Source organism: Lacerta agilis, chromosome 13 (assembly GCF_009819535.1).
Source record: "Lacerta agilis isolate rLacAgi1 chromosome 13, rLacAgi1.pri, whole genome shotgun sequence".
Taxonomy (NCBI): domain Eukaryota; kingdom Metazoa; phylum Chordata; class Lepidosauria; order Squamata; family Lacertidae; genus Lacerta; species Lacerta agilis.
Window position 1 is genome coordinate 51,350,219 of NC_046324.1, and position 22,823 is coordinate 51,373,041.

A 22,823-nucleotide genomic window follows, 5' to 3' on the forward strand; every position below is an offset into this window, starting at 1 on the left:
CTGAAATGTTCCCACTGTGTTACCTATACAGCAGCAAAGAACACTCAGTTGTGGGAATATGCCAAGAAAGCAGCATTACTATAAAAACGTAATTTATCAGAAACCTTTAGACTAGATGCAATGAAATGCTGAGTAAATTATTATTATTATTTATTAAATTTGGATACCGCCCTTCACCCGAACGTCACAGGGTGGATCACAACATAAAAGTACAAAACGTAAACACAAAATACATGATAAAACGAAAGCAAAACGAACAGACCTATAACCCTCCTCCCACAGACATATTTAAAAAGCCATGCCATCAATGTTGTGTGTGAAGCTACAAATTTTAATTGATCCGTTAGTTTAATGCAGGCATGTCCAACAGGTAGATCGTGATCTACCGGTAGATCACTGGACATCTGCGGTAATCACTGGTAGATCATTGGCTCCCCCCAAAGAAGCTGAACAACTGTGGCTCCCCTAAAAAAGCTCAACATTTTACCTCCTCCCTGAAAAAACTCAACAACTTTGACCCGAACCCCCAAAAAGAGGGTAGATCACTGCCAGCTTTCAACTCTGTGAGTAGATCGCAGTCTCTTGGGAGGTGGCCTCCCCTGGTTTAATGCATTAAAGGCCCAATTAGGCAGCTACATCATCAATTAGCCAAAAAAGAAGAAAGTACCAATCAACTAGAACCAGGAAGCAGCACAAGTTTCACTTCACAAAACTGATGTTTGTTTGTTTTTTTGGTAAAAAAGTGTGTCGCAAGGAAGCATCCTCCTTAAGGAGTCACTTTAGGAGTGCCTGCCCTGGGTTGCAGTTCCCAACACCTCCCAGAGATCAGAGGTGCTCTCCAACAACATCTGGAGGGGACACAGGCCCCCCAACTCCTGGCCTACACTCTGGCAAAATGTGTTGCAACACACGAGTTATTATTCCAGACTTTTTAATCTTTTTATTAATTAGTGTGCCTGCCCATGGGAGACCCCCCTCTCCCACTGTGTGACTCTATGATTCTGAAGAATCATATGGTATCTGAATGCACAATGCATATGGTATCGTGCATGCACACGAAAGCTCACACCAAGAACAAACTTAGTTGGTCCCTAAGGTGCTACTGGAAGGAATTTTTTATTTTGTTTTGTCTATGATTCTGTAAGCCAGAGCAGGATGCAAAACCCTCTGCGCCACAAACAAGGATCTTGTGGCAAGAACTCAAAGGATTCGCTGAAGGAAGGAAGCTTGAACACTGCCCAATTGAGGCAAGATCTATACGAGATGTGGCCCACATGGGCTTTCCATGTGCACCTGGTCACGCGCATTTGCTCACATCTGTTGCCCATCTGCTCAGCGCACCAATCCCTGGCACACAAACAAGGGCAGCACATGGAAAGCTGACGTGGGCAAGAGCTTTCCACATGGAAGATGAAGAAGTGAAATCAGTTACGATACATTGGGCTAAAAATATAGGGCACAATATGCCAATAGATGATTGGGGGAAGACTATGGAAAGAAGGTATATAGTTCCAGTTACAGGTAGGTACCCGTGTTGGTCTCCCATAGTCAAAACAAAATAAAATAAAAAATTCCTTCCAGTAGCAGCTTAGAGACCAACTAAGTTTGTTCTTAGTATGAGCTTTCATGTGCATGCACACTTCTTCAGATACACATGCATGCACACAAAATTTTATTGGTGTATCTGAAGAAGTGTGCATGCACACGAAAGCTCATACCAAGAACAAACTTAGTTGGTCTCTAAGGTGCTACTGGAAAGATGGTATATAACACTGGTAAAACTAGCCAAAATGTATAAAACAAAGAACAAATGTTGGAAATGTAAAGAAAAGGAGGGCACGTTTTACCATATGTGGTGGGAAAGTAAAAAAGTAAAAGACGTCTGGGAAATGGTTTATAATGAGATTTTTAAAATGTTGAAATATACATTTTCAAAAAAAAAAACAACCAGAAGCACTTTTACTTGGAATGGTTGGTACAGAAATTCGTAAGAGTGATAAAAAAATTGTTTTTATATGCGACGACTGCAGCAATAATACTATTAGCCCAACGATGGAATCAGGAGGAAATGCCAACAAAAGAAGACTGGCAATCACCAATGGACTATGCCGAGCTGGCGAGACTAACAGGGAAAATTCAAAACCAGCAGGACCAGACTTTCCTAAAGGACTAGAACAAATCTATGTCGTATCTGAAAGACAATTGTAATTATTTAACATCGCTTGTAGGGTTACAAGAAGTTTTGTAGGAAGACTTTATAAATTATTGTGAAAAGGATTAGGTTTAATTGATGTAAGATTTGATTTATAACAATAAGTATAGTAACAAAATGCAAAATCAGAAAAGGATTTAGAAAACCATTAGAAGGGGTTGAGGGAAGTCGAAGGCTGCATGTTGTTTTGTTGTTGTTGTTGTTTTGGAGTTGTTATGCTGGAAAATATGTGTAAAAAAACCAATAAAAAAGAGAGCTTTCCACATGCTGTGCATCCCATTCAGTGAAGCCAAAGGGATCACAGTGGGGGGAAATGAGTGCGGTTCTTGATGAGTGCCATATTTATGAAGGACACCCGACAACGACACTCACCGTTTCCCTGATGAGAAGAGCAAAGAGGTCTTTGTCGAGCTGAGGAGCAGTGTCCTGCTTGGGAACGTCGCCGGAACCAGGATCTGGGGGGCCTCGGGCTGGCGAAGAGGGGCCTGCCTGCTCATTGACCGTTTCCTGCTGCCCGCCTCCCTCTTCTTCCGGTGGGTGAGCCAGCTGTGGGGAGGCGGGGCCTGGGATCCCGTCCTGCGGAGGCTCCGGCCTCGGAAAGGCAGGCCCAGGGATCTCCTCCTGGTACGCCCTGGGCAGCGGGCCCAGGTCCATGTCCCGCTGCCCTTGCTGAGGAGAAATGAGGTTGACCACGGGGCCTGCGTCCTTCTCAGCGGGCTGGAAGTACGGGTGGTCCAGCCGCATGTTCTCCTGGATGCACCGGACAGTCCCTCCGGGCGGCGGTGCTAGCCTCGGTTGCAGCTCTCGCTCCCTCTGCTCCTGCCCTTCCTCATCAGTGGGCAAGGCCTCCTCCAAGTTGATGACCTCCTTCTCGCCGCCGGGTCTCGGCTCTCTCGTCCGAGCCACGCTGGGACCAGGCTCCGGAACAGCGCCATCGCCGCTCCCCCTTGGCCCAACAGGCTCTGGGGTTTGGGGCAGTTCCAAGACCTCGTTCTCGCTTTCCTGCCGTCCCAGCACCACGCCAGCGGCCTTTGCGCAGTTCTGCCAAGCACCAGGCAGCTTCGGGGAGGGAGGGGTCCTCGCCTTCTGTCCATCGTGGGGCCCTGGCAACACATCGCCCTTGGATCCTCCTTCCCCCAACTTGCTCGCGCTCTGCCAGGGAGCCGCTGGTCTGATCACGTTGGAGCGCTGAAGCTTCTTGGCTCCTGTCTTTAAAGGGATATTAAGTGGTAGTTAGGCTAGCCGTTTCTTTGGAAGCCTGCTTCAGGTTGAAAGTACAGTGGTACCTCGGTTTACGAACTTAATCCGTTCCGGAAGTCCATTCTTAAACCGAGGCACGCTTTCCCTAATGAGGCCTTCTGCCGCCGGTGCCCTTCCACCATTCCGCTTCCGTTCTTAGACCAAGGTAAAGTTCGCAAACCGGGACATTACTTCCGGTTTTGCGGAGTTCGCAAACCGAATCGTTCATAAACAGGGCTGTTCTTAAACCGAGGTACCACTGTATATAGCAGTGATGGCCAAACTTGGCCCTCCAGATATTTGGGACTACAATTCCCATCATTCCTGACCACTGGTCCTGTTAGCTAGGGATGATGGGAGTTGTAGTTCCAAAACAGCTGGAGGTCCAAGTTCGGCCATCACTGCTATATAGGATTTAGAGTAAGCATTTCTTGCTTTTGCTCCTGCTGAGGTGGGCTCACATTAAAAGAAAAATAACAAGCAGGATTTTAAGAAGTGGATTTTCTCCCTTTAGGAGAGGCATTTGGCAGCTGGTGTTAAGGGGTATTTAAAAGCATATTTTGCTGTTCAAAAAAGGATGTGCTTCCTCAAGGTAGTAGCAGAATTAAACCGCTACCTGAAAGAGCGGAAAGATTCTAGGATGAGCTGTCAGGAGGCAGCCCACCATTCTCACATTTTAAGATGCCGTGCAAAGCTCACTTGGGCAAAGTTTCGGAAGCCAAGTGAGAACAACTCCAGAATATGAGCTGGGGGCTCGATTTGTGTCTTACAGTGGGGGAGGACTCATGCATTTGTTACAATGAGAGTCGAGCTAGCTCAATCAATGCCAGTTTTAAAAAGGAAGTTTCAAATAATAAAGAATATATAACTATTCTGTTTTGAACATACATCCGGGGTGGGGAGACCATACTGGTTGTGTACTAAGCCTAACACAAAGAGTTACCTCCATCAGTATGACTACATCGTCGTCTTCCTCGTCCTCCCACTGCCGGCGAACAGGAATGTCCAGCATCACAGGCAATTCTTCATCCGAGGAGTCGGATATGGTGATGAGCGCCTCGTCTCTGTGGTTTATTCTATCTGAAAGAAGGAAGGAGGAAAGGGAGAGACAACTTACCTACCAGCTGAAGGTTCGCAACAGAACACTAATACACAAGGCCTTGCTTTGGGAGACTCGGTATTTGTCTTTGTGCTGCATTGTCAGGAAGGGGCTCTTAAATTATAGCTCCCTTCCTGGGGTTATAGACTCCTTTCTGGAGACGGACCCAATTACAGAATTTTTATAACACAGTCGTACCTTGGTTCTCAAATTTAATCTGTTCCGGGAGTCCGTCTGGCTCCCAAAATGGTTTGAAAACCAAAGCGCGGCTTCCAATTGGCTGCAGGAACTTCCTGCAGCCAATCAGAAGCCCCGGAAGCTGCATCGGAAGTTCGGCTGCCCAGAATCATTAACAAACCAGAACACTCACTGCCGGGTTTGCAACGTTCAGGAGCCGATTTGTTCAACAACTAAGGCATTCAACTACCAAGGTACGACTGTAGTTATTTTTAGCCGTTATAACTTCAAACTGAAATATGTTTCCCGAATTTGCATTATAATAAAGTTGTAAGAATTTTAAGGTCTTTCACATATATATAATAATTGTTATTAATTTACCAAACAAATAAGGCCACATGTCTGAAAACAGCACAGAAAGACAGGCCTCACTCCATTTTGACTCCTAGCTAGCCAAGTGTTTTCACCTGCAGGGAGGGGGTGAGAAGTCTCTGCCTGAGGATGGGCCATTTCCCTCACAAAGGAACAGCCATTAGCCCTACCAGCCAGGGAGGAAACCTTTTGTTTTGCAGAAATGTGTGTCTGGGAGGGGTCAAGGAGAGATGGCACAGGTGTGGAAAATTCCCAAGTTACCTCCTCTGACCACCCCAATTTGTGATGTAATTCTAATGTATGGAGGGGTGGTCTTGAGCTGGAGGGGGGCGATTTCAAAAGTCTATATAGGAGCTTGCGCGCCTTTGTTTGGGGTCTTTTTGCTTGCAAAAACACCCTGCTGCAGCAGTTTCTAATAAAGGGCAATCGCCTTGCTTTGGGAGATTCTGTATTGTCTCTATTTATTCATAAGTGCTCTTGAGAGGAGGGGAGCCCTACTAAGGCTCTCCCCCGGGTTAGTGGACTCCCTTCTGGGGTTGAACCTAATTTTTATAACAATAAGATGAAAGAAGAATTCAAGGGCGCTGACTAGGGCCGCTTGCCACTGGCACCATCTTGGCAGTGCCAGAGGCATGTCACAGTCTCAAACAAACCTTGAGTGCTATGAAGATGCTGCTGCCCCAGACCAGGGCAGGATGCCAACAGAGAACTGCTGCAGGTGGCAGAAGATAGCCTGGGGATAAGGTAACTACTGAATTAAATCCTCTCCTAAGACTGGGAGGGACAAGGTGAGATGCAATTATTTCCTGAAGCAGTATCACTTTAGAGACGGGATGGGGAATCTCTTGGGCCCAGAGGCTGAAGGGAATGCAACTGAGAAAAAGACTCCTTTCAGATAAAAGTGTTTGCAACTAGCATTCCACGCTGCAGGAGAAAGAAGTGGAGAGGGAACCCTGCGCCCTATAGGTCTTGCCACTGTTGAAGGCTCCACCTCAGTGCAATGCTCCTCATCCCCCACGCCTGCAACGGGGAGTAGAGCTGGTCGGAGTTGTTGTTCAAAACGACAGGATGCCAGGTTGGAGAAGGCTGCCACTCAGCACCCTTCAATGGTTCCACCAGCCTCATGCGCTGCACCTGGAAGAACCAGGAAAACAGGGACTTACCTTTCCCTCGGTGGCTCCGGAAACTATTCAAGTCAATCACTTCTTCGTTTCCACCTTCCTCTGCCATGTTAGAAAGCTAAGCACTCCAGAGCATGGCACTCACTCCGCCAACAGCACCTGCAAAGGACAAGGTGAGCAGTTGGATCACACCTCTGGCTTCACCACGTGGTAGAGGTTGCTCCAGGCAGAGTTTACACAAGGTTCATTTTCTTATTAAGTTGAGCAGCTGAGTTTTAATTGAGAGGTAGGCAGCTGCTGGGAGAAATCCAGGAAATCCTTGTACAAATATGCAGAAATCCCATCTGCAGTTGTTAATCCATCCACAAACAGGACTTCCGTTTACCTGAAGATCCACCAGGCAAGCACAGAATCTATTACTGGCTACAGAATCCGCCCACCTTTGGCAGGGGTAAGCTATGGAAGACTGACTGCCAAGTAAGCATGAGCAGGATTAGGCTGCAAATCACAGCTCTGGCTGTAAATTAGAAACAAATTTCTAGTCCTCATGCTGCAAAAAACACAAACTGAAAGCCCATCTTATAATCACATTTGCAAACCTAGGAGAGCTGCCTGCCACCAGCCTCCCACACACAGGCAGACCAGGAATGCAAAGTAAGATTATCTCCTGTTTTCCACCTGGCAGCGGCTAAGTTAGAAAAGCTCAGGGTTAGAGCTGCTCTCAAGCGACAAAAGCGCTTATTCAGGGTTCAAAATCAAATTATGAATGATTGTAACTAAAATTCCAGAGAAAACATTTGGCCAGAATGAATGCATGCTCCAACCCCTTTAACCAAAGACCACCCAAAAAGCATCATACATACATCACAGAAGGAGGGCCGTCTCCTATAGAATTTTGGAGTCTGGCTTCTCTCCTGTCTGCCAAGGTAGCTGATAATGCTTTTCTGATTGCATTACCTGGGCAGTCTGGCCATTGAGATGGTAAATACTTTATCCTGGATCCAGGTCACAGGCCCACCCTATTCATACACAAATGTGCCCTCAAGACAGGATTTGTAAGTAACTGCTGGGAAAGGTTTCTCCAATATATCTCCTTCTGTAGAAGAAATATTTATAGAGTACTTAGGAGAGCCAAGATGGCTTTTGGAGGACTCTTCTGTGTGCTAAAATAATGTGTATTTTTCTCAGGGAATATTTCCTAAATTTTGAAGGGTGAAGGATTGGTTTTCTGTGGAGTGTGTGTCTGCTATGTGTGTGTACCCTAAAATTTTAAAACAGCAGCACCTGAAGGACCATCCTTTTACAGTATAACTTTTAGAAAACTGGGTGCTTGGTGTTATAATGATCATATGCAAACTGCTTTTTGAGCTCTGCCTGAGCAGCGGAATATAAATACTATAAAAAAATAGCTGTTCTTCATTTAAAAAGTGTATTTGATCAATATGTTAGAACTAAATATCACAGTCCAACAACAGTCCCCTGTGCTAATGTAACTGGGCTTTCCTGTTCTAGATACAGTGGTACCTCCAGTTATGAATTTAATCCGTTCTGGAGGTCCGTTCTCAACCCAAAACTGCTCGTAACACTAGGCGCGCTTTTGCTAATGGCGCCTCCCACTGCGGCCGCGCAACATCCGCTCGCATCCCGGGGCAAAGGTCTCGCAACCAGGAGCATCTACTTCCAGGTTAGCGGAGCTCTTAACCCGCAGCGTTCACAAGGGGGACCGTTAGGGTTACTTAACACAAGGTTCCACTGTACTGCTGTGCAATCTCCTTATGCCAGAGACGACAAACTCCTTTTTCTGGCACAAGAACAGCCCACCCTCCAGTTAGGCTAGAGCAGGAGTCGGCAACCTAAGGCCCATGGGCCATAAGCAACCCATGGGGGGTCATTTAACCAGCCCATGGACGGACCCCCACCACCCGGCCGGAAGGAGTGCAGGAAATAGCGTTTGTGTGTGTGTGTGTGTGCACATGCACACTCCAGCCCACTGCGGCATCTGCAGGACCGTGAACCGCCCCAAGCCACAAAAACTTTGCCAACCCCTGGGCTAGAGGTTGGATGGCCATCTGCCATGGATGCTTTAGCTGAGATTTGTACATTGCAGGGGGGTTAGACTAGATGACCATGGGGGTTCCTTCCAACTCTACAACTACTGTGATTCTATGACCAGCCATTGTTAAAATCTCCCTCCTTGCAAATCCAGCTCCACTCTGGAAAGACTGGCAAGCCAAATCAGAGACCGGGCAAAGCACTGGGTTGCGGAAGTTCTGCTGCCTCCTCAGAGCAAGGAAGAAATTGTTCTGAGCGGCAGCCAGGAACGCAAGCCTGAACAGCCAAACTGGTTCATTCGCTTTTGCTTTCTCAATGGACGTGGGGGCCTGGGAGCAGCGGCAGCCAGGAACAAGAGCGACCTGCTCTTCACCAGAAAGGCCGCAGCAAACGTTTAACCAGCTATGGCAGGGGCAGCCAAAATGAGGCAATCCCATCATCCCTGACCCTTGGCATGCTGGTTGGGACTAGCAGGGGTGGAAGTCCAGCAACACCTGGAGGGCACCAGGTCTGCTCCCCCTGAAGAAGTATCTGAAGAAGTGTGCATGCACACGAAAGCTCATACCAAGAACAAACTTAGTTGGTCTCAAGGTGCTACTGGAAGGATTTTTTATTTTATTTTATTTTTTGTTTTGACTATGGCAGACCAACACAGCTACCTACCTATAACTGCTCCCCCTGAGATACTGATTAAATGCCTTTGGATTATCCTCCTCCTAGAAGCACCATATTAAAAGAACAAGAACATAAGATGCATCCGTGAGGAGTCCGGAGGTTGGCAACACCAGAACGGGGCTTTTCTGCGGTGGAGTGCTCTCTCCCCAGGGAAGCTCGCTTGGCACTTCTGTTGAGTATCTTTAGGCACCAGGCAAAAACATTCCTCTTCTCCCAGGCCTTTGGTTAATTAAATAATCTATGCCTATGGCCTTTTAAACTGGGGGTGGGGCATTGTTCTTGTCTGTCACTAGGTTATATATTTTTGTGCTTTTATATTGTCAACAGCCCTGTGATCCTAGGATGAAGGGAAGTACAGAAATTTAACAACGACCACCAACGCCAGATGCCCATGGAGAGCCCAAAAGCAGGAATTTGAAAAGTGGGAGAGTCACCTCGGCTCCCTGGAAATAGGAAGCAAACAATAAGTGCTGATTCCATGGGGATTAACATCCAAATGAAAAGGCCTCCCTTCCTATTTAAAAAACATTTAATAATAATAGTTATAGTAAAATAAGTTAATTTTATTTACTTCATTTTCTCACAGGCTGGAAGGAACGTCTCTGAGATGAGGAATGTCATGGCACACATTCATCATAACAGAAGCCTCTCTTTTTCTGCGTGTTTCAGAAACACTGTTCTTACTCATATGCAAGCATAATCAATCACAATAGGCTACGACTCAAATGATTAAATAGACTAAGGGTTTTTTAATGCAGGCTACAGCTTTATTTGCTAGTATGACCTTAAAGGGCCTAAAGCCAGGCTGACCCACCTCCAACCCTCCAGATGTTCTGCATTACATCTCCCCACCCCCAGATTACCCATTACTGGTCTATACCCACTACAGTCGTACCTTGGAAGTCAAACAGAATCCATTCCCAAAGTCCGTTTGACTTCCAAAACATTCAGAAACCAAAGTGCGGCTCCTGATTGGTGGCCGGAAGTTCCTGCAGCCAATCAGAAGCTGCGGAAGCCCTGCCTTCTTTCTAAAGCTAAACCCCGACTTCTTTGGGTTCCAAAGAACTTTTGCAAACCGGAACACTCACTTCCGGGTTCGGAAGCCAAAACGTCCGAGTCCCAAGGCGTTCAGGATCCAAGGTACGACTGTAAATGTATCTCCTTAACAGACAAGCCTTAGCAGTCTCAGCACTGCCCTGGGTGCCAAAATTGCAAGATAATGCTAAAGCCAAATGCCTGGAGGGAAAAATGAGGAGTCAAGTTTTTTAAAAAGCAAAACTAATAATCTAATGAGAGCCCGAAGCTGTATCTTCCACAACACCCTACTTAATTGGCTCACCGTTACCCCTCGCTACTTCCAGAAAATGGAAAACGGGAAAATGCTGTTGTGACAAGTTTTCAATAGCTGAGGAATGCTCCTTCTCTTAATTAAAACTGAAGGTGTGACTTCACTCTGCTACCTGAAAGAGTCCCTTTTAACGGCCGATACCCCTCCTCCAGGTGTCCCTGAGCAAGTAACTGTTCCGAGCATGTCTCCCGGGATCTCATCCAAAGATACGCTGTGCAGCATCCACCAAGGACAATTCTATATTGAGATGCAGTCAAACGATGCCATCACACACCCCGACACCAAGAGGCAACAGAATTAGCAACCCCCAAATGAGGCTGGTTGGGAAAGGGGCAGAATGCAGCAGGAAAGAATCCTCTGCCTCCCAGCTTTCTATCTCCTGCCAAAGGTTCAGGAAAGGCTGAATAATATGCTCATTAAACTCCCAAGCAGCCTCCTCAGTCGCTGCTGCCTTTTCTCCAACCCATGCCAGAAGCAGGCCCCCCTAGACAAGCCCCGGGGGTCTGGGGAACAAATATCACAACTGGAGAGAGATCTGTTGGAATGTAAAAGCGCTGCCAAAAATGTATAAGATATCATTGGATTGGGAGACAAAGGGTGAGCAAGTAAAGTCTTCAACGATATGCTGGACAATAGATATAGGTTATAATATAGTTATGGAAGTGTGGGAACGATTGTGGAATACGGATATAAAATTTACAGCATGCTATGGTTTAAGAGGAAACTATATGAAAATGTTATATACATGGTATCTAACACTGAGTAAACTGGCAAAAAATGTATAAATCAAAATCGAACAAATTTTCTTTTGGGAATTACAGGGGTAGAACTACCTAAACAGTATAGAAATTTATTCATGTATGCCACTACAGCGGCAAGAATGTTATTTCCCCAAAAATAGAAAGAAGTCCTGACAAAAGAAGAATGGATACAAAAACTTATGGACTACGCAGAAATGGCAAAATTTACTGGGGGGAGGAAAGAAATCAAAATAACATAAAATAATGGAAATGGTTTATTGAATATTTACAAACAAACTGTACATAAAGGAATAAAAAATAATTTAATTTAATTTAGAATGTGCAGGAAATGCAAAAAAAGGTAAGGAACCGCAGAAAGAGGAGGAAGTCGAGTTTCAAAATGTTTAAATGACTATAAAACTCTTGAAATGTATATAACTGAAAACCATAAATCTTTTCTTTTTAAAGCCTTTTGCAACCAGAAGATGATGAAGGGAAAGTGATGCCGCTGCAAGAGTTAAGGACCAATGAAAGCAGGGGAAGAACTGAGCACCCGAACCATTTCTTCTTTATCAGCAACACGCAGGACTGGGAAAGCACCATTGCCAAGCACTGAATTGTCCATGTGTCTAAGAATCTGACGACTGCATGTAGGAATTTGGATCCCCCCCCCCCGCCCAATAAATGTTGAAGCATTGGGTTTATTAAGCCTCGTCTTTCTAAATGCTTCCTACAGGCAAACCATTTCCCGGCAATTTCAGAATGAGAGAGAAATCACTCTAATACGGTACAAAGGGGAGAGGGAACTCTCCAGGTTATACAGTTGAGGAAACCACCAGCTGCCTCCAATCAATGCTGAATTAAAGTTTCGAAAGTCCTCTCCCTGGTGCAGCAAGGCAATGTCTACAGGGAGGCAGGGAGGAGACCTCTTCTGGCCAGTGGGCCAGATCTTCATCTTCCAATCCCTGATGGGCTGCATTTATCAGGAAGACCCTGTCAATCACCTGACACCACAATGACAAACAGGTGATGCTGTGCTTAGAAGCCCCGATTGTCGGGACTCCAAAGCACAGCACAGGGCTGTTTGAAAGCCCTTTTACAAGCAGCCTCACCCTGTTCTTTGTGCACCCAGTTTTCAGAAGTTCAAGGAGCAGCACTGGGTGGGAGAAGCAGTTTCTGTTCAATTGTTTCCCACTCCTGGAGCAAGGCCTACTCTCATCGTCCATCAGCAGGAGGGCAGTGGGAATGCTGGGAGCTCACTCTAATCTCCCGATTCTTCCTTTGAAGCCCTACCTATCAGGTGTACGATGGGAGAGTGTCTGACTTGCCCAAAGTGGCCTTGCAGGCTAGATGGGGAGGGTTGGCGGGAGAAGTTTGGCTCGTGGACCAGCAGTTCCCCACCAATCTTACACCAAATATCTGGAGGGCACTGAGTTGGCAAACACACATTCCCTAAGGCAAAGACTTTTTACGAGCCAGTAAACCGACACACCCCCTTCAGAAACAGATCTCCACAGCTGCATGTACTAAACTTCCACAATCATCTCCTTTATGAAAGCTATTTCTGCAGCTTAATAGACCACCACTCCTTTCTTGGATGCCCTCACCCCAAAGATCTGGCTTGAGGAAACTGCAACATCCAGATGACCATAGTTTTTAAAATAGTTTTTAAAAAAACAAACTGTAGGAGGTGGCTGTGAATAACACAGCACGCAAGTGTTCAAAGCACATCATACTAGTCATTTTGGTGCAACTCTTACCTTGCGCAAAGAGCTCTCAACTACCCAGCACTGCTCATGAAACAAACCCTCACGTCACATTCCAGTGAGGAGGAAGAAGAGGAAGAGTTTGGATTTGATATCCCGCTTTATCACTACCCAAAGGAGTCTCAAAGCGGCTCACATTCTCCTTTCCCTTTCTCGCCCACAACAAACACTCTGTGAGGTGAGTGGGGCTGAGAGACTTCCACACGTGCATTTTTCCTCCTGCAGCAAGGGGGTCTCAATATAAGAAAAGACTAAAAAGAGCCTGGCTGCTGAATCAGAACACAGAACATCTTACAAGGGGTCCCAATTCCCACCGTGAGGCTCCAGTCAACCCACGGCATGAAAACATGCCGGGGTAAAAATGAGCATGAAAAAGGCCAGCGGCCCTTCCTCCTTGTCCCCTTGCATTCCCCACTCTGCTGCCCCTGAACATGAAGGCCCCATTGTGATATTGTGGCTCTGGGGAGCAATGTCATGCAAGGAACAGCCCTAAGACACAGAAGCAGCCTGCCATGACTCTCTCAATGCTCCCTGCATGCTGGGCATGGCAGTTAGAATCTTATCTGTACATCTCAAATGGGGGGAAAGCAACCGCTGAAATGTAGGGTAAAGAAGGGAGTTGGGCTGCTCAGCAACCACGCCTCTTTTAAAACTCAGTACACATTGCAACACGATTAAGCAACATCAAACACACAGTACCAAATCAATACAACATCCTATGCATGTCTACTCAGGAAAAGCACAACTGAGTTTACACCGAGTTTAAACAGAAGTCAGGTGGTTTTAGGCCATGGGTAAGCAAACTAAGGCCCAGGTGCCAGATCCGGCCCAGTCGCCTTCTCAATCAGGCCCACAGACAGTCCAGGAATCAGCATGTTTTTACATGAGTAGCACGTGTCCTTTTATTTAAAATGCATCTCTGGGTTATTTGTGGGGCATAGGAATTTGTTCATCCCCCCCCCCTTTCAAAATATAGTCCGACCCCCCACAAGGTCTGAGGGACAGTGGAAAAGTTTGCTGACCCCTGGTTTGGGCATACAACCCAACCACTCGCCTCAGACTTGTGCTCTTTGGGGGGAAGTGTGACCCGGCACCACCACTCATGCGCCTGGAAATAAACGTTCTGCCAAATCCAAATGTTCAAAGCTGGCAATAAGAGGCTCCCACACGCAACATACAGCAGGACACAAGGAGAGTCTGCTGGATTAGGCCAACGACCCATCTAGTCGGTTTTCACAGACAGCGGCCAACCAGGTGCCCCCAAGCAGGACCAGAGGGCGGCAGCAGCAGCAGCAGCGACTCTCCCCTCCCTCAGTTTCCAGTGGGCCACATGGCATCTCCATCCCCTCTCCCCCCCAAAAGTTCAGGTGAGAGTGCTGCCTCCGCCTTCGCTTTTTCTTTATTAACCATTGCAGGTGGGTGGACTTTGCTCCTGTAGGGGGGGGAGAGCAGGGAGGGGGCGCCATCCCAGCCGTGACAAGGAGAAAGGAGAGGGAAGAATGTGAAGAGGAACAGGGAGGCCGGCGAGGCTGGCAGGGGGAGCAGGTGGCCATAGCCAAGGAGGATTACGAGAGCAGGTGGAGGAGGAGGAGAAGGCAGCTGCTGCAAGAGGGAAACGCAGGAGCAGCCCAGGGGCCGGGGAAGAGGGCGACGCGGGCCGGGGGGGGACCCGAAGGAAGCCAGAGCTCAGGAGGAGCAAAACTTCCCGCCGCCACGTCCAGCTCGCAGAAGTTCGGGCTGCCTGGGAGGGAGGGAGGGAGGGAGGGAGGGAAAGGGGGAAGCAGCAGCCGCCGCGCACTCCGGCGTGTAAGCGAAACGAAGCCAGCAGCCGGAGGGAAGAAGGTGAGCGAGGACGCCGGAGGTGGGCGAGGCGGAGGAGAGGAGGGGCCGCCAGGAAGACGGCGGGGCGGGCTGCCTCCCTCCCTCGGGGACGCCCACACGGGCCGGCAGCGGCAGGAGTCCCCGCACACGGGGGGGGGGAGGGGGAGGGTCGCCCAGGCCCGGCAGGTGACTCCGGGGGGAGGGAGGGAGGGGGCGGTTGCCAGGCAACCGGGGAGGGGCTGCCCCTGGGGGAGCGGGCGGGGAGACCCCGGAGGACCCCCGGCCGGCCCCTCGCTCGCCCCATTACTCACTCACCAGCGGCCGTCGCCGCCGCCTCGCTCGCTCCGTCTCCCGCTTCTCCCTCCCGGCGGCGCTTCCTGCTTCCTGCCCTCCGCCTCCTCCTCCTCCTCCTCCTCCTCGCGGCCGACAACGGCGAGGGGCCGGCCTGTTAGGCCTCCTTCCGGCCTGCGCGACGGCGACACGTGACCGCCAAGAGACCATGGAGACGAGGGGGGACTCGGGGCAGAGCGGCTCGCGCCTCTCCGCTCCAGGCGCGGATCAGAGAGTGTCTCGAAAGGAAAAGGGGGGGGGGCGGAATATCTAGGCAACTGCCACGTCACGTGACGCCCGGCTCTCCTCCCGGACGGGAGGGGGTGGAGAGGAGTTTCCACCGTGCCCGAGAGTGCGCATGCGCGTTTACGAGACGGTGAAAAAGAGACGCGCAATCCGAGTGTTTGCTGGGGATCTCGAGAGATGCGCGTGTTTTCTGGGGGGAGGAGGAGGAGTCCTGCCTTTGGCCGGCGACGGGTGTCATTTGTTGCTCACGGCGACTTCGGCTCTGTTTCCAGGCTCTTATTTATTATTATTCATCGGATAATTAATTATTAATAGTATTAATAATCTTTATTGCATTTTTTTTCATTACAAAAAAGAAAATAAATTAATCCTTACACCCACATATACAGAAAAGAAAAACGAGACATAAAAGAAAATATGAAAATGAAAAGAAAAAGATATTTGTCAAATATGTTTCCAGGCTCTTAATCCGCCTCGAGGCTCTTAACGGTGGAAAGGCGGCATGCAAGGAAAACGGTGGCGATGGTCTTGCAACCGGTGTCCCTTCCCCTTCTCCAGTTTTGGTTCTTATTATTACCGTTAATTAACTTTAGATACCGCCCTTCACCCGAGGATCGCGGGGCGTTTCCCGGGCGCGGCTGCACCCGTCGGATTTCTGCCTGGCAACATTGCCCTCTTCTGCCCCGGCCCGCAGAAAAAAGCTCAAAGCGGCCCACACTTTCTCCGGACTCCCTCTCCCCACCGCATTGTGCGCCGCCCATCCCTCCGCCGGGGACCCGATCCTGCCCGCTGCACTGAAGCAGCCGCGCAAACTCTCCCTCCGGGTTTCGAGCGCATCTCGTCGCACTCGCCCCCCACCCGCAGGATCACACCAGCTCTCCTGCTCCGGAGAAATGGATCCCACGGAATCCAAGCAGAGCTGGCTTGCTTAAAGGGGAATAGGATCAGCAGCCGGGGCGGGCCAGGATTGGGTGCAAGCGCCCGGACTGTCCCTCTGCCTGTCTTACATTCCCCCTGCACCTGCACCGCGTGGCCACCAGGTGGGGCTATGAGATCAAACCAACCGCATTTGCTTTGCGTTTTATGTTGGGAGCGCAGAGGCAGCGATCCTCTTTCACTGGAGAGCTGCGAAAAACACTCTAAATGCAAAATAAAAAATAAAAAAATTCCTTCCGGTAGCACCTTAGACACCAACTAAGTTTGTTCTTGGTATGAGCTTTCGTGTGCATGCACACATCTTCAGATGCACACGAAAGCTCATACCAAGAACAAACTTAATTGGTCTCTAAGGTCCCATGGACTGCAAAAAGATCAAACTTATCCATCCTTAAAGAAATCAGGCCTGAGTGCTCACTGGAAGGGCAGATCCTGAAGTTGAGGCTCCAATACTTTGGCCACCTCATGAGAAGAGAAGACTCTCTGGAAAAGACCCTGGTGTTGGGAAAGATGGGGGGCACAAGAAGAAGGGGACGACAGAGGATGAGATGGTTGGACAGTGTTCTCGAAGCTACTAACATGAGTTTGGCCAAACTGCGAGAGGCAGTGAAGGATAGGCGTGCCTGGCATGCTCTGGTCCATGGGGTCACGAAGAGTCGGACACGACTGAACAACAACAAGGTGCTACTGGAAGGAATTTTTTTATTTTGTTTTGACTACGGCAGACTAACACGGCTTGTTGTTCAGTCAACACGGCTACCTACCTGTAACTGGAACTCTAAATGCACTGATGGTTTCAACTACTGTATAGGATTATTAGTAATAATAAGAACAACTTGTTTATTTATACCCCGCCTTTTCTCCTGACACGGACTCAGCTTGGAGCTAAAACAAAAAACAGGTAAAATAAACCATTGAAAAAAATTAAACATTAATTTAAGTAAAACCAGCTACACAAGCACCAGTATGTGCAGCTTCCCTCACAGGGTTAGGGTTTTGTTAGCGCACATCCGTGTGGATGCGGAAGCACACTGCCAGCACTTTTCAGCATCACCTTCAAAAGGTGACTGAGAGTTGTTACGGAAAAATCTAGGTGCGAGGCTGCTCAGCCACCCAGCTTGTCCCTGCGGAATAAAGGAAGGAGTCCAGCCACCAACCGGAGCAAATAGCTGTAGACCAAAGTTTATTGTGCAACAGGTTCAAAGAGGAATTTTGAACCCAGAGTATGGTGTGACATTGACTTTTAAAACTTCCCACCACATCCCAGGATACAGTTCGCACAGCATCATTGATACATCATCTTTACATCACTGGCATGTCACAAAAGGGGAGGGGTAGACAGGGGTTACACTAGTTCAGGAACCCCCAAACTCAGCCCTCCAGATGTTTTGGGACTACAATTCCCATCATCCCTGACCATTGGTCCTGTTAGGTAGGGATGATGGGAGTTGTAGTCCCAAAACATCTGGAGGGCCAAGTTTGGGGGGGTGCCTGCACTAGTTTAACCTTGGCAAACATGTCCAGACAAGTCCTTGGTTCAAGATTAGCATAAGCAGACATGGCAGTGCAAGACCCAGGTATAAGATTAGCATAGGCAAACCCCTCTGAAGTCCCACCACCCAAAGTACAATAAAGCTTCCTTGGCATTTCCTGGAGTCCATTTTCCAAGGGCAAAATAGCGTTGAAATGGAGGAAACTGGCAAAGGAGTTGATTTTATATGATTTTTAAATCTAGGTAACTTCCCTGAGCTGTCAAGTCAAAAGGATACATTTATGCATAATATTTGTAACATTTAACTTTAAAGATGTGCCCCCCTCCCCCATAATTTCCGTAACAGAGTCGTCCTGTTTGTGGGTTGGGGGGGGAACCTCAGAGCCTTTGCACAGCCCTGCAGGCAGGGAAGGAGGCAGCTGGAAAGAAAATCCACACTGTTGCTCCAAGATACAGAGGCCTGCTGCTGGCTGTGCCTCCTGCTTCCAGAGCAGCACAGGATGAAACCCCACCTCAAGGGGACTGTCAGAAAGAATCCCAGGCCCTTCCCACCTCTTGCAGCAAAGTGAATAGACTTCCCAGCCCAGAGAGAGAGAGAGGGAGGGAGAGAGAGAGAGGGCATCTGTCACAATAGATCCAATCATTTGCAAGGTCTGGCCCTGGCAGCCGGCACAGAATCCGCCCACACAACCGTGTCCTGCTCAGGGAATCTTTGCCATTTGCATTCTTGCATCTACAAGGCAAGCAGCCGTTCTCTCCCTCAGAAAGCAGCAGCATCTCTTGCACAGCTCACCTGCGGCCAAACATCCTGCCTGGAAAGCGACTTCTGGGAGATCTGCACAGGCAGGGCCACCACTGGCAGCGCAAAACCTTCAAAGCATTAAAGGCAGAGAGACAAGTCACAAGGAGCTTGCTTTGAACCAAGCCACTCTCTTCTCCCTTCACATGCCTGCTGGAACGTGGTAAGATTTGGACCTGGGAGCTCTGAAACTTTAACCTGCAGCCTTTTATTCCTGCGCTCTTGCAGCTGCCCCATCGGTGGGTTTCTTTCCTGCTCAGCAAAATTATGCGCGGAATCTGATCTCACCAAACTATTTTAAAGGATGTCAAGTCGGCAGTAAAAGCAGAGCGGTGGCAGCTGGTTGGCAAATATATTAGAGCAGAGAGGGGAGGGATTATTTGCACTGTGCATTGGGCAAGAATGCCATTTGGGTGGAGCACGTTGACCCAGTGCAAGGGGCAGATATAATGGAACTGGGCCCATATGCCAACCTGTCCTGCCTGTTCGAGAATGGCAGCGGTCCTTCCAACACCACTGCTGGGACCCTTGGCAGCGCCAGCGACATCTTGACCACCTCCTTGCTGGGATGCGCTCTGTCCGTCATGTGCGTCGTCGGGGTGGTTGGAAACATCTACACGTTGGTGGTTGTCAACCTCTCCGTACGCCTGTCTGCCTCCATGTACGTTTACGTGGTCAACTTGGCCTTGGCCGATCTCCTCTACCTGGCCACCATCCCCTTCGTCGTCTGCACCTACTTCGTGAAGGACTGGTACTTTGGCGATGTGGGCTGCAGGGTCCTCTTCAGCCTGGACCTGCTCACCATGCATGCCAGCATCTTCACTCTCACCGTCATGAGCACAGAGAGGTACCTGGCGGTCGTCAAGCCCTTGGACTCCCTCCGGAGGCCTGGAGACTACCGGACGACCATCACCTGCTCGGTCTGGCTCCTGTCCTTCCTACTTGCCTTGCCCACCATGGTTCTCATCGACCTCCGGACGAGCAGCCAAGGGGGAGTGACCAAGCGCATGTGCCACCCTACTTGGCAGATGGAGGCCTACAAAGTCTACCTCACTGTCCTCTTCATCACCAGCATCTTGGCCCCTGGACTAGTCATCTGCTACTTGTATATCAAGTTGGCCAGGACCTACTGGAGGTCTCAGGCTGCCGTCTTCAGTGCCAAGGAGATGAAGAGGTGCTCTCGGCAGAAGGTCCTTTACATGATATTTAGCATCATCCTCGCCTACTGGGCTTGCTTCATTCCCTTTTGGCTCTGGCAGCTGCTCAGCGTCTATCGCCGTGAGACGGGCAGCCTTGCAAACGCCACAATGGCCTGCATCAATTTTTTCGTGACCTGCCTAGCTTACAGCAACAGCTGCATCAACCCTTTCCTCTACACGCTGCTCTCCAAGAACTACAAGGAGTACTTAAGGGGTCGGCAGGGGAATGCCCTTGTCCTCATCAAGGTCAAGCCCAAGAGGGGCTCCTCGGGGGAATCAGGGTGGTCTGCAAGCCACACGTACACAGAGAGCTTGGCCGTGGCTCAGATGCAGGGAATCGGCAACAAGGAAGTCTTCTTGTGAAAAAGTGAGTAGGAGGCAGGGCAGGCGGGGGCCAGTCTCCACAAAGCCCAAGGCAGGAGGACAAGCGTTCAGCCACTCGACCAGCCTTGAGGGAGGAAGCCCTGTCCCGTGCCAAATCTCTCTACTTGATTGGCTGCTGGGAGCTACAGAAACACACACAAAATACCCATCCAGATCAGGCAACCCCCAGTTCTGGAACGTTTGGACAGTGATTTGTGGACAGTTGTGTGTGCAAAAGGCCTCCACACTCATAGAATTTGACAATAGTTTTGAAAATGCAAATGCCTCGGAAAACCCAAGAGGAGAGTGCGATGTCTCTGCGTGTGTGACTGAATAATCATGGGTCAAAAGATAAGCCCCACCATGGACTATAATGGGATTTACTCCCAAATATGGTTGCACAAGGCAACATCCTTTATAGGCAGAAGCAAATGGGGCGCCTGTGTGCAAGCCCAAATACATGCAAGTTTCCATGATCTGAAGTTGCTGGATTGTGTTTTCCTTGGTGCGTCAGATTTTCATCCCACACTTCGTCCAAGCAGCGGTGTCGTCATGGTCCTCCCCTTGCCCATTTAAGCTTTGCAACCACCCTGTGAGGTAGGCCAGGATCAGATAGGAACTGGCGCCACACTGCAGCCAGTCCACTATGGGGGCCCTGTGGGTCCCTTGGAAACTTACCAGGAGCTGTTGGAATTGGAAGATCACAAAGGGAGGAACATGCATTCCTCTATGACCCACACACACTGCATGGGGCTACGGGAGCGCATTATAAGACAGGGGTGGGGAGTCTGTGCTGCCCCTCCACCAGCTGCTGTCAAGTTACAAACCCCCATCAGCACCAGCCAATGATCAGGGCTGATGGGAGTTGTAGTTCAACAGCGTCCCCTCATCTCCGAGGCTTCAGGCGTGCGATCATTCAGTCGGGGGAACGATGCACGTTCAGCAGCAATGTGCACAGTTTGATGGAAAGGGATCCCAGACAGGTTTGGTGACCGTGGCAGAATCTGCTGCTCTTTCTCCTTTGCTGTCTGGTACTGCCTCCTTCCCAGTCCCCGAGGTGCCACCCTGCAGGTCCTCCAAAACCAGGTAGTTCAGTGAAGTCTCTGGCTCAGCACCCAAGTTCCCATGGCCTATTGTGCCTTGGCTATACAGGCAGAGTCTAAGCACGTGTAACTGAAACAATCGCTCTGTGTTTAGATGCCCTGGGGAAACTCCGCTTGCCTGAGAACGTGCAGCGCAAAGCCTCCGCCTCTTCTCTCCTGCTTCCATTCCCCCGTGGCTGATTTCAGATGGTTAAGGTGCCTCAGGACCCATGGCCTGACCCCTTGCGCTTTGAGAGTCACCATGCCCAACGACAGCCTCATGCCAAGATGCACCCTGCCCCATATAAAAAGCAGTTGTTTTGCATACCCGCTATAAAGAAAGGTTGCAGCGTTTGGGATTTTCTCGCTTAGAGAAAAGGCAAGAGGCAACGGGCAGGAAAGAATCTTAATCTCAGGGTTGTGGGGTTCAAGCCCCACGTTGGGGAACAGATTCCTGCATTGCAGGGGGTTGGACTAGATGACCCCCGTGGTCCCTTCCAACTCTACAATTCTATGATCCTAAGTTCAAAAAATTATACATGCCACGGAGAGAGTGGAGAGAGACAAGACAGGCCCAGGGTGGGGAAGAGAATCAGATCTGCTGCTTTGAGCTCCTTGGAGGAAGGTGGGGGTACAAATGAAATGAAAGAAAATGGAATCCAGCTTATGTGTTTTAGGTTTGCATGGCCAGCATGCAGGGGGGGCCCACTTTCCTCTTTCCTGGAAAGAATGACCGGTTCTTATTCTTTGCTTGCACCAATTCCTTATCTCAGAAAAGCAGAATTTCCCTAGCACCCACAAGTGCATTTCCTTGTACTGATGGATGGCTGCTGGGAAAGCAGAAGTTCTTGCTGACTGAAATTACATGCAATGTTACTTGCTTTTTTCTTTCTCTGCCAAGTCTTCACCTGCTGTGGTCTCCTGCAGTCAAATGTTTTTCTCTGAATCAGCTCAGCCCCCAGTGATGCAGATGCCCACTGGGCACATGGATTTAGTAATTTATTGTTTTCCTGTTCCTATTTATTTCTGTTCTTCTCTTTCTGCTGAAAACTTCAATAAAACTTTTTTTAAAAAAACTACCATTGGGGTTTTGTTTTTTTTAAAGAAAAAAGGTGCAGGTACCTAGCATGAAGTTGTAACAGTAAGTGCCACACTTTTAACATGGGGGGAGGAGGTCTTGATAAAGGGACGACAGAAGACGAGATGGTTGGACGGTGTTCTCGAAGCTACCAACATGAGTCCAACCAAACTGCGGGAGGCAGTGGAAGACAGGCGTGCCTGGCGTGCTCTGGTCCATGGGGTCACGAAGAGTCGGACACGACTGAACGACTGGACAACAACAACCCTTGAGTACCCCCAGAAAGAAGCACTGGTTATTAATAATATCCCACCTTTTCCCCAACCCGGGACACATGGCAGCTTACACACAGATAAAATAGAGCAAGCTAAAAATGCAAGAGAAGACATTCATTAAAATGTAATTAAAGCACTAATAGTATTAAAATAATAATCAAAGATCCATTGAAAACACAGACAATAATAATAAACAGATAAATCACAGCACCAGCCCTTTCCTCAAAAGCAGTCAGTTCCCAAAGGCCTGTTGGAATAGAAAGATCTTCACCTGCCGGCAGGAAGAAAGCAAGGAGATTGTCAGTGAAGCCCAACCTCCAGGCCTGGTGTCAGTAACCAGCAGGAATTAGCTGCTGGGGTCCCAGTAAGGCCCACCAACACTGATGCATGCAGTGACTTCC

At 49.0% G+C, this 22,823-nt stretch overlaps 3 protein-coding genes across 4 annotated transcripts in view; 2 read left to right on the forward strand and 1 right to left on the reverse strand.

Moving 5' to 3' along the window:
• Positions 1-14,972, reverse strand: part of RNF216 (ring finger protein 216) — an 82,306-nt gene extending 67,334 nt beyond the window's left edge. Inside the window, exons 1-4 of one of the 2 annotated variants that reach the window (XM_033166877.1) lie at positions 14,951-14,972; positions 6,263-6,380; positions 4,395-4,531; positions 2,585-3,421 (exon numbers count right to left, since the gene is read on the reverse strand). In XM_033166877.1, the coding sequence (XP_033022768.1) occupies positions 2,585-3,421; positions 4,395-4,531; positions 6,263-6,329 (1,041 nt within the window). In that variant the 5' untranslated portion in view covers positions 6,330-6,380; positions 14,951-14,972. Of the gene's footprint in view, positions 1-2,584; positions 3,422-4,394; positions 4,532-6,262; positions 6,381-14,937 lie in introns of both variants that reach the window. The other variant, XM_033166878.1, reaches the window with a different exon arrangement.
• On the forward strand, positions 13,149-15,108 carry LOC117056299 (translation initiation factor IF-2-like). The gene is made up of 2 exons (XM_033166502.1): positions 13,149-13,156; positions 14,217-15,108. Exons 1-2 carry the CDS (start codon positions 13,149-13,151, stop codon positions 15,106-15,108), a joined length of 900 nt encoding a protein of 299 aa, XP_033022393.1.
• Positions 15,109-18,874: 3,766 nt separating this feature from the next.
• Positions 18,875-20,113, forward strand: LOC117056300 (urotensin-2 receptor-like). Its single transcript, XM_033166503.1, has one exon. It carries the CDS (start codon positions 18,875-18,877, stop codon positions 19,985-19,987), a length of 1,113 nt encoding a protein of 370 aa, XP_033022394.1. The 3' UTR covers positions 19,988-20,113.
• Positions 20,114-22,823: the final 2,710 nt, after the last annotated feature.

What these genes read in the sequence shown, in the direction of transcription:
- LOC117056300 (XM_033166503.1), top strand. Translation starts at nt 18,875, where the DNA reads ATGGAACTGGGCCCATATGCCAACCTGTCCTGCCTGTTCGAGAATGGC.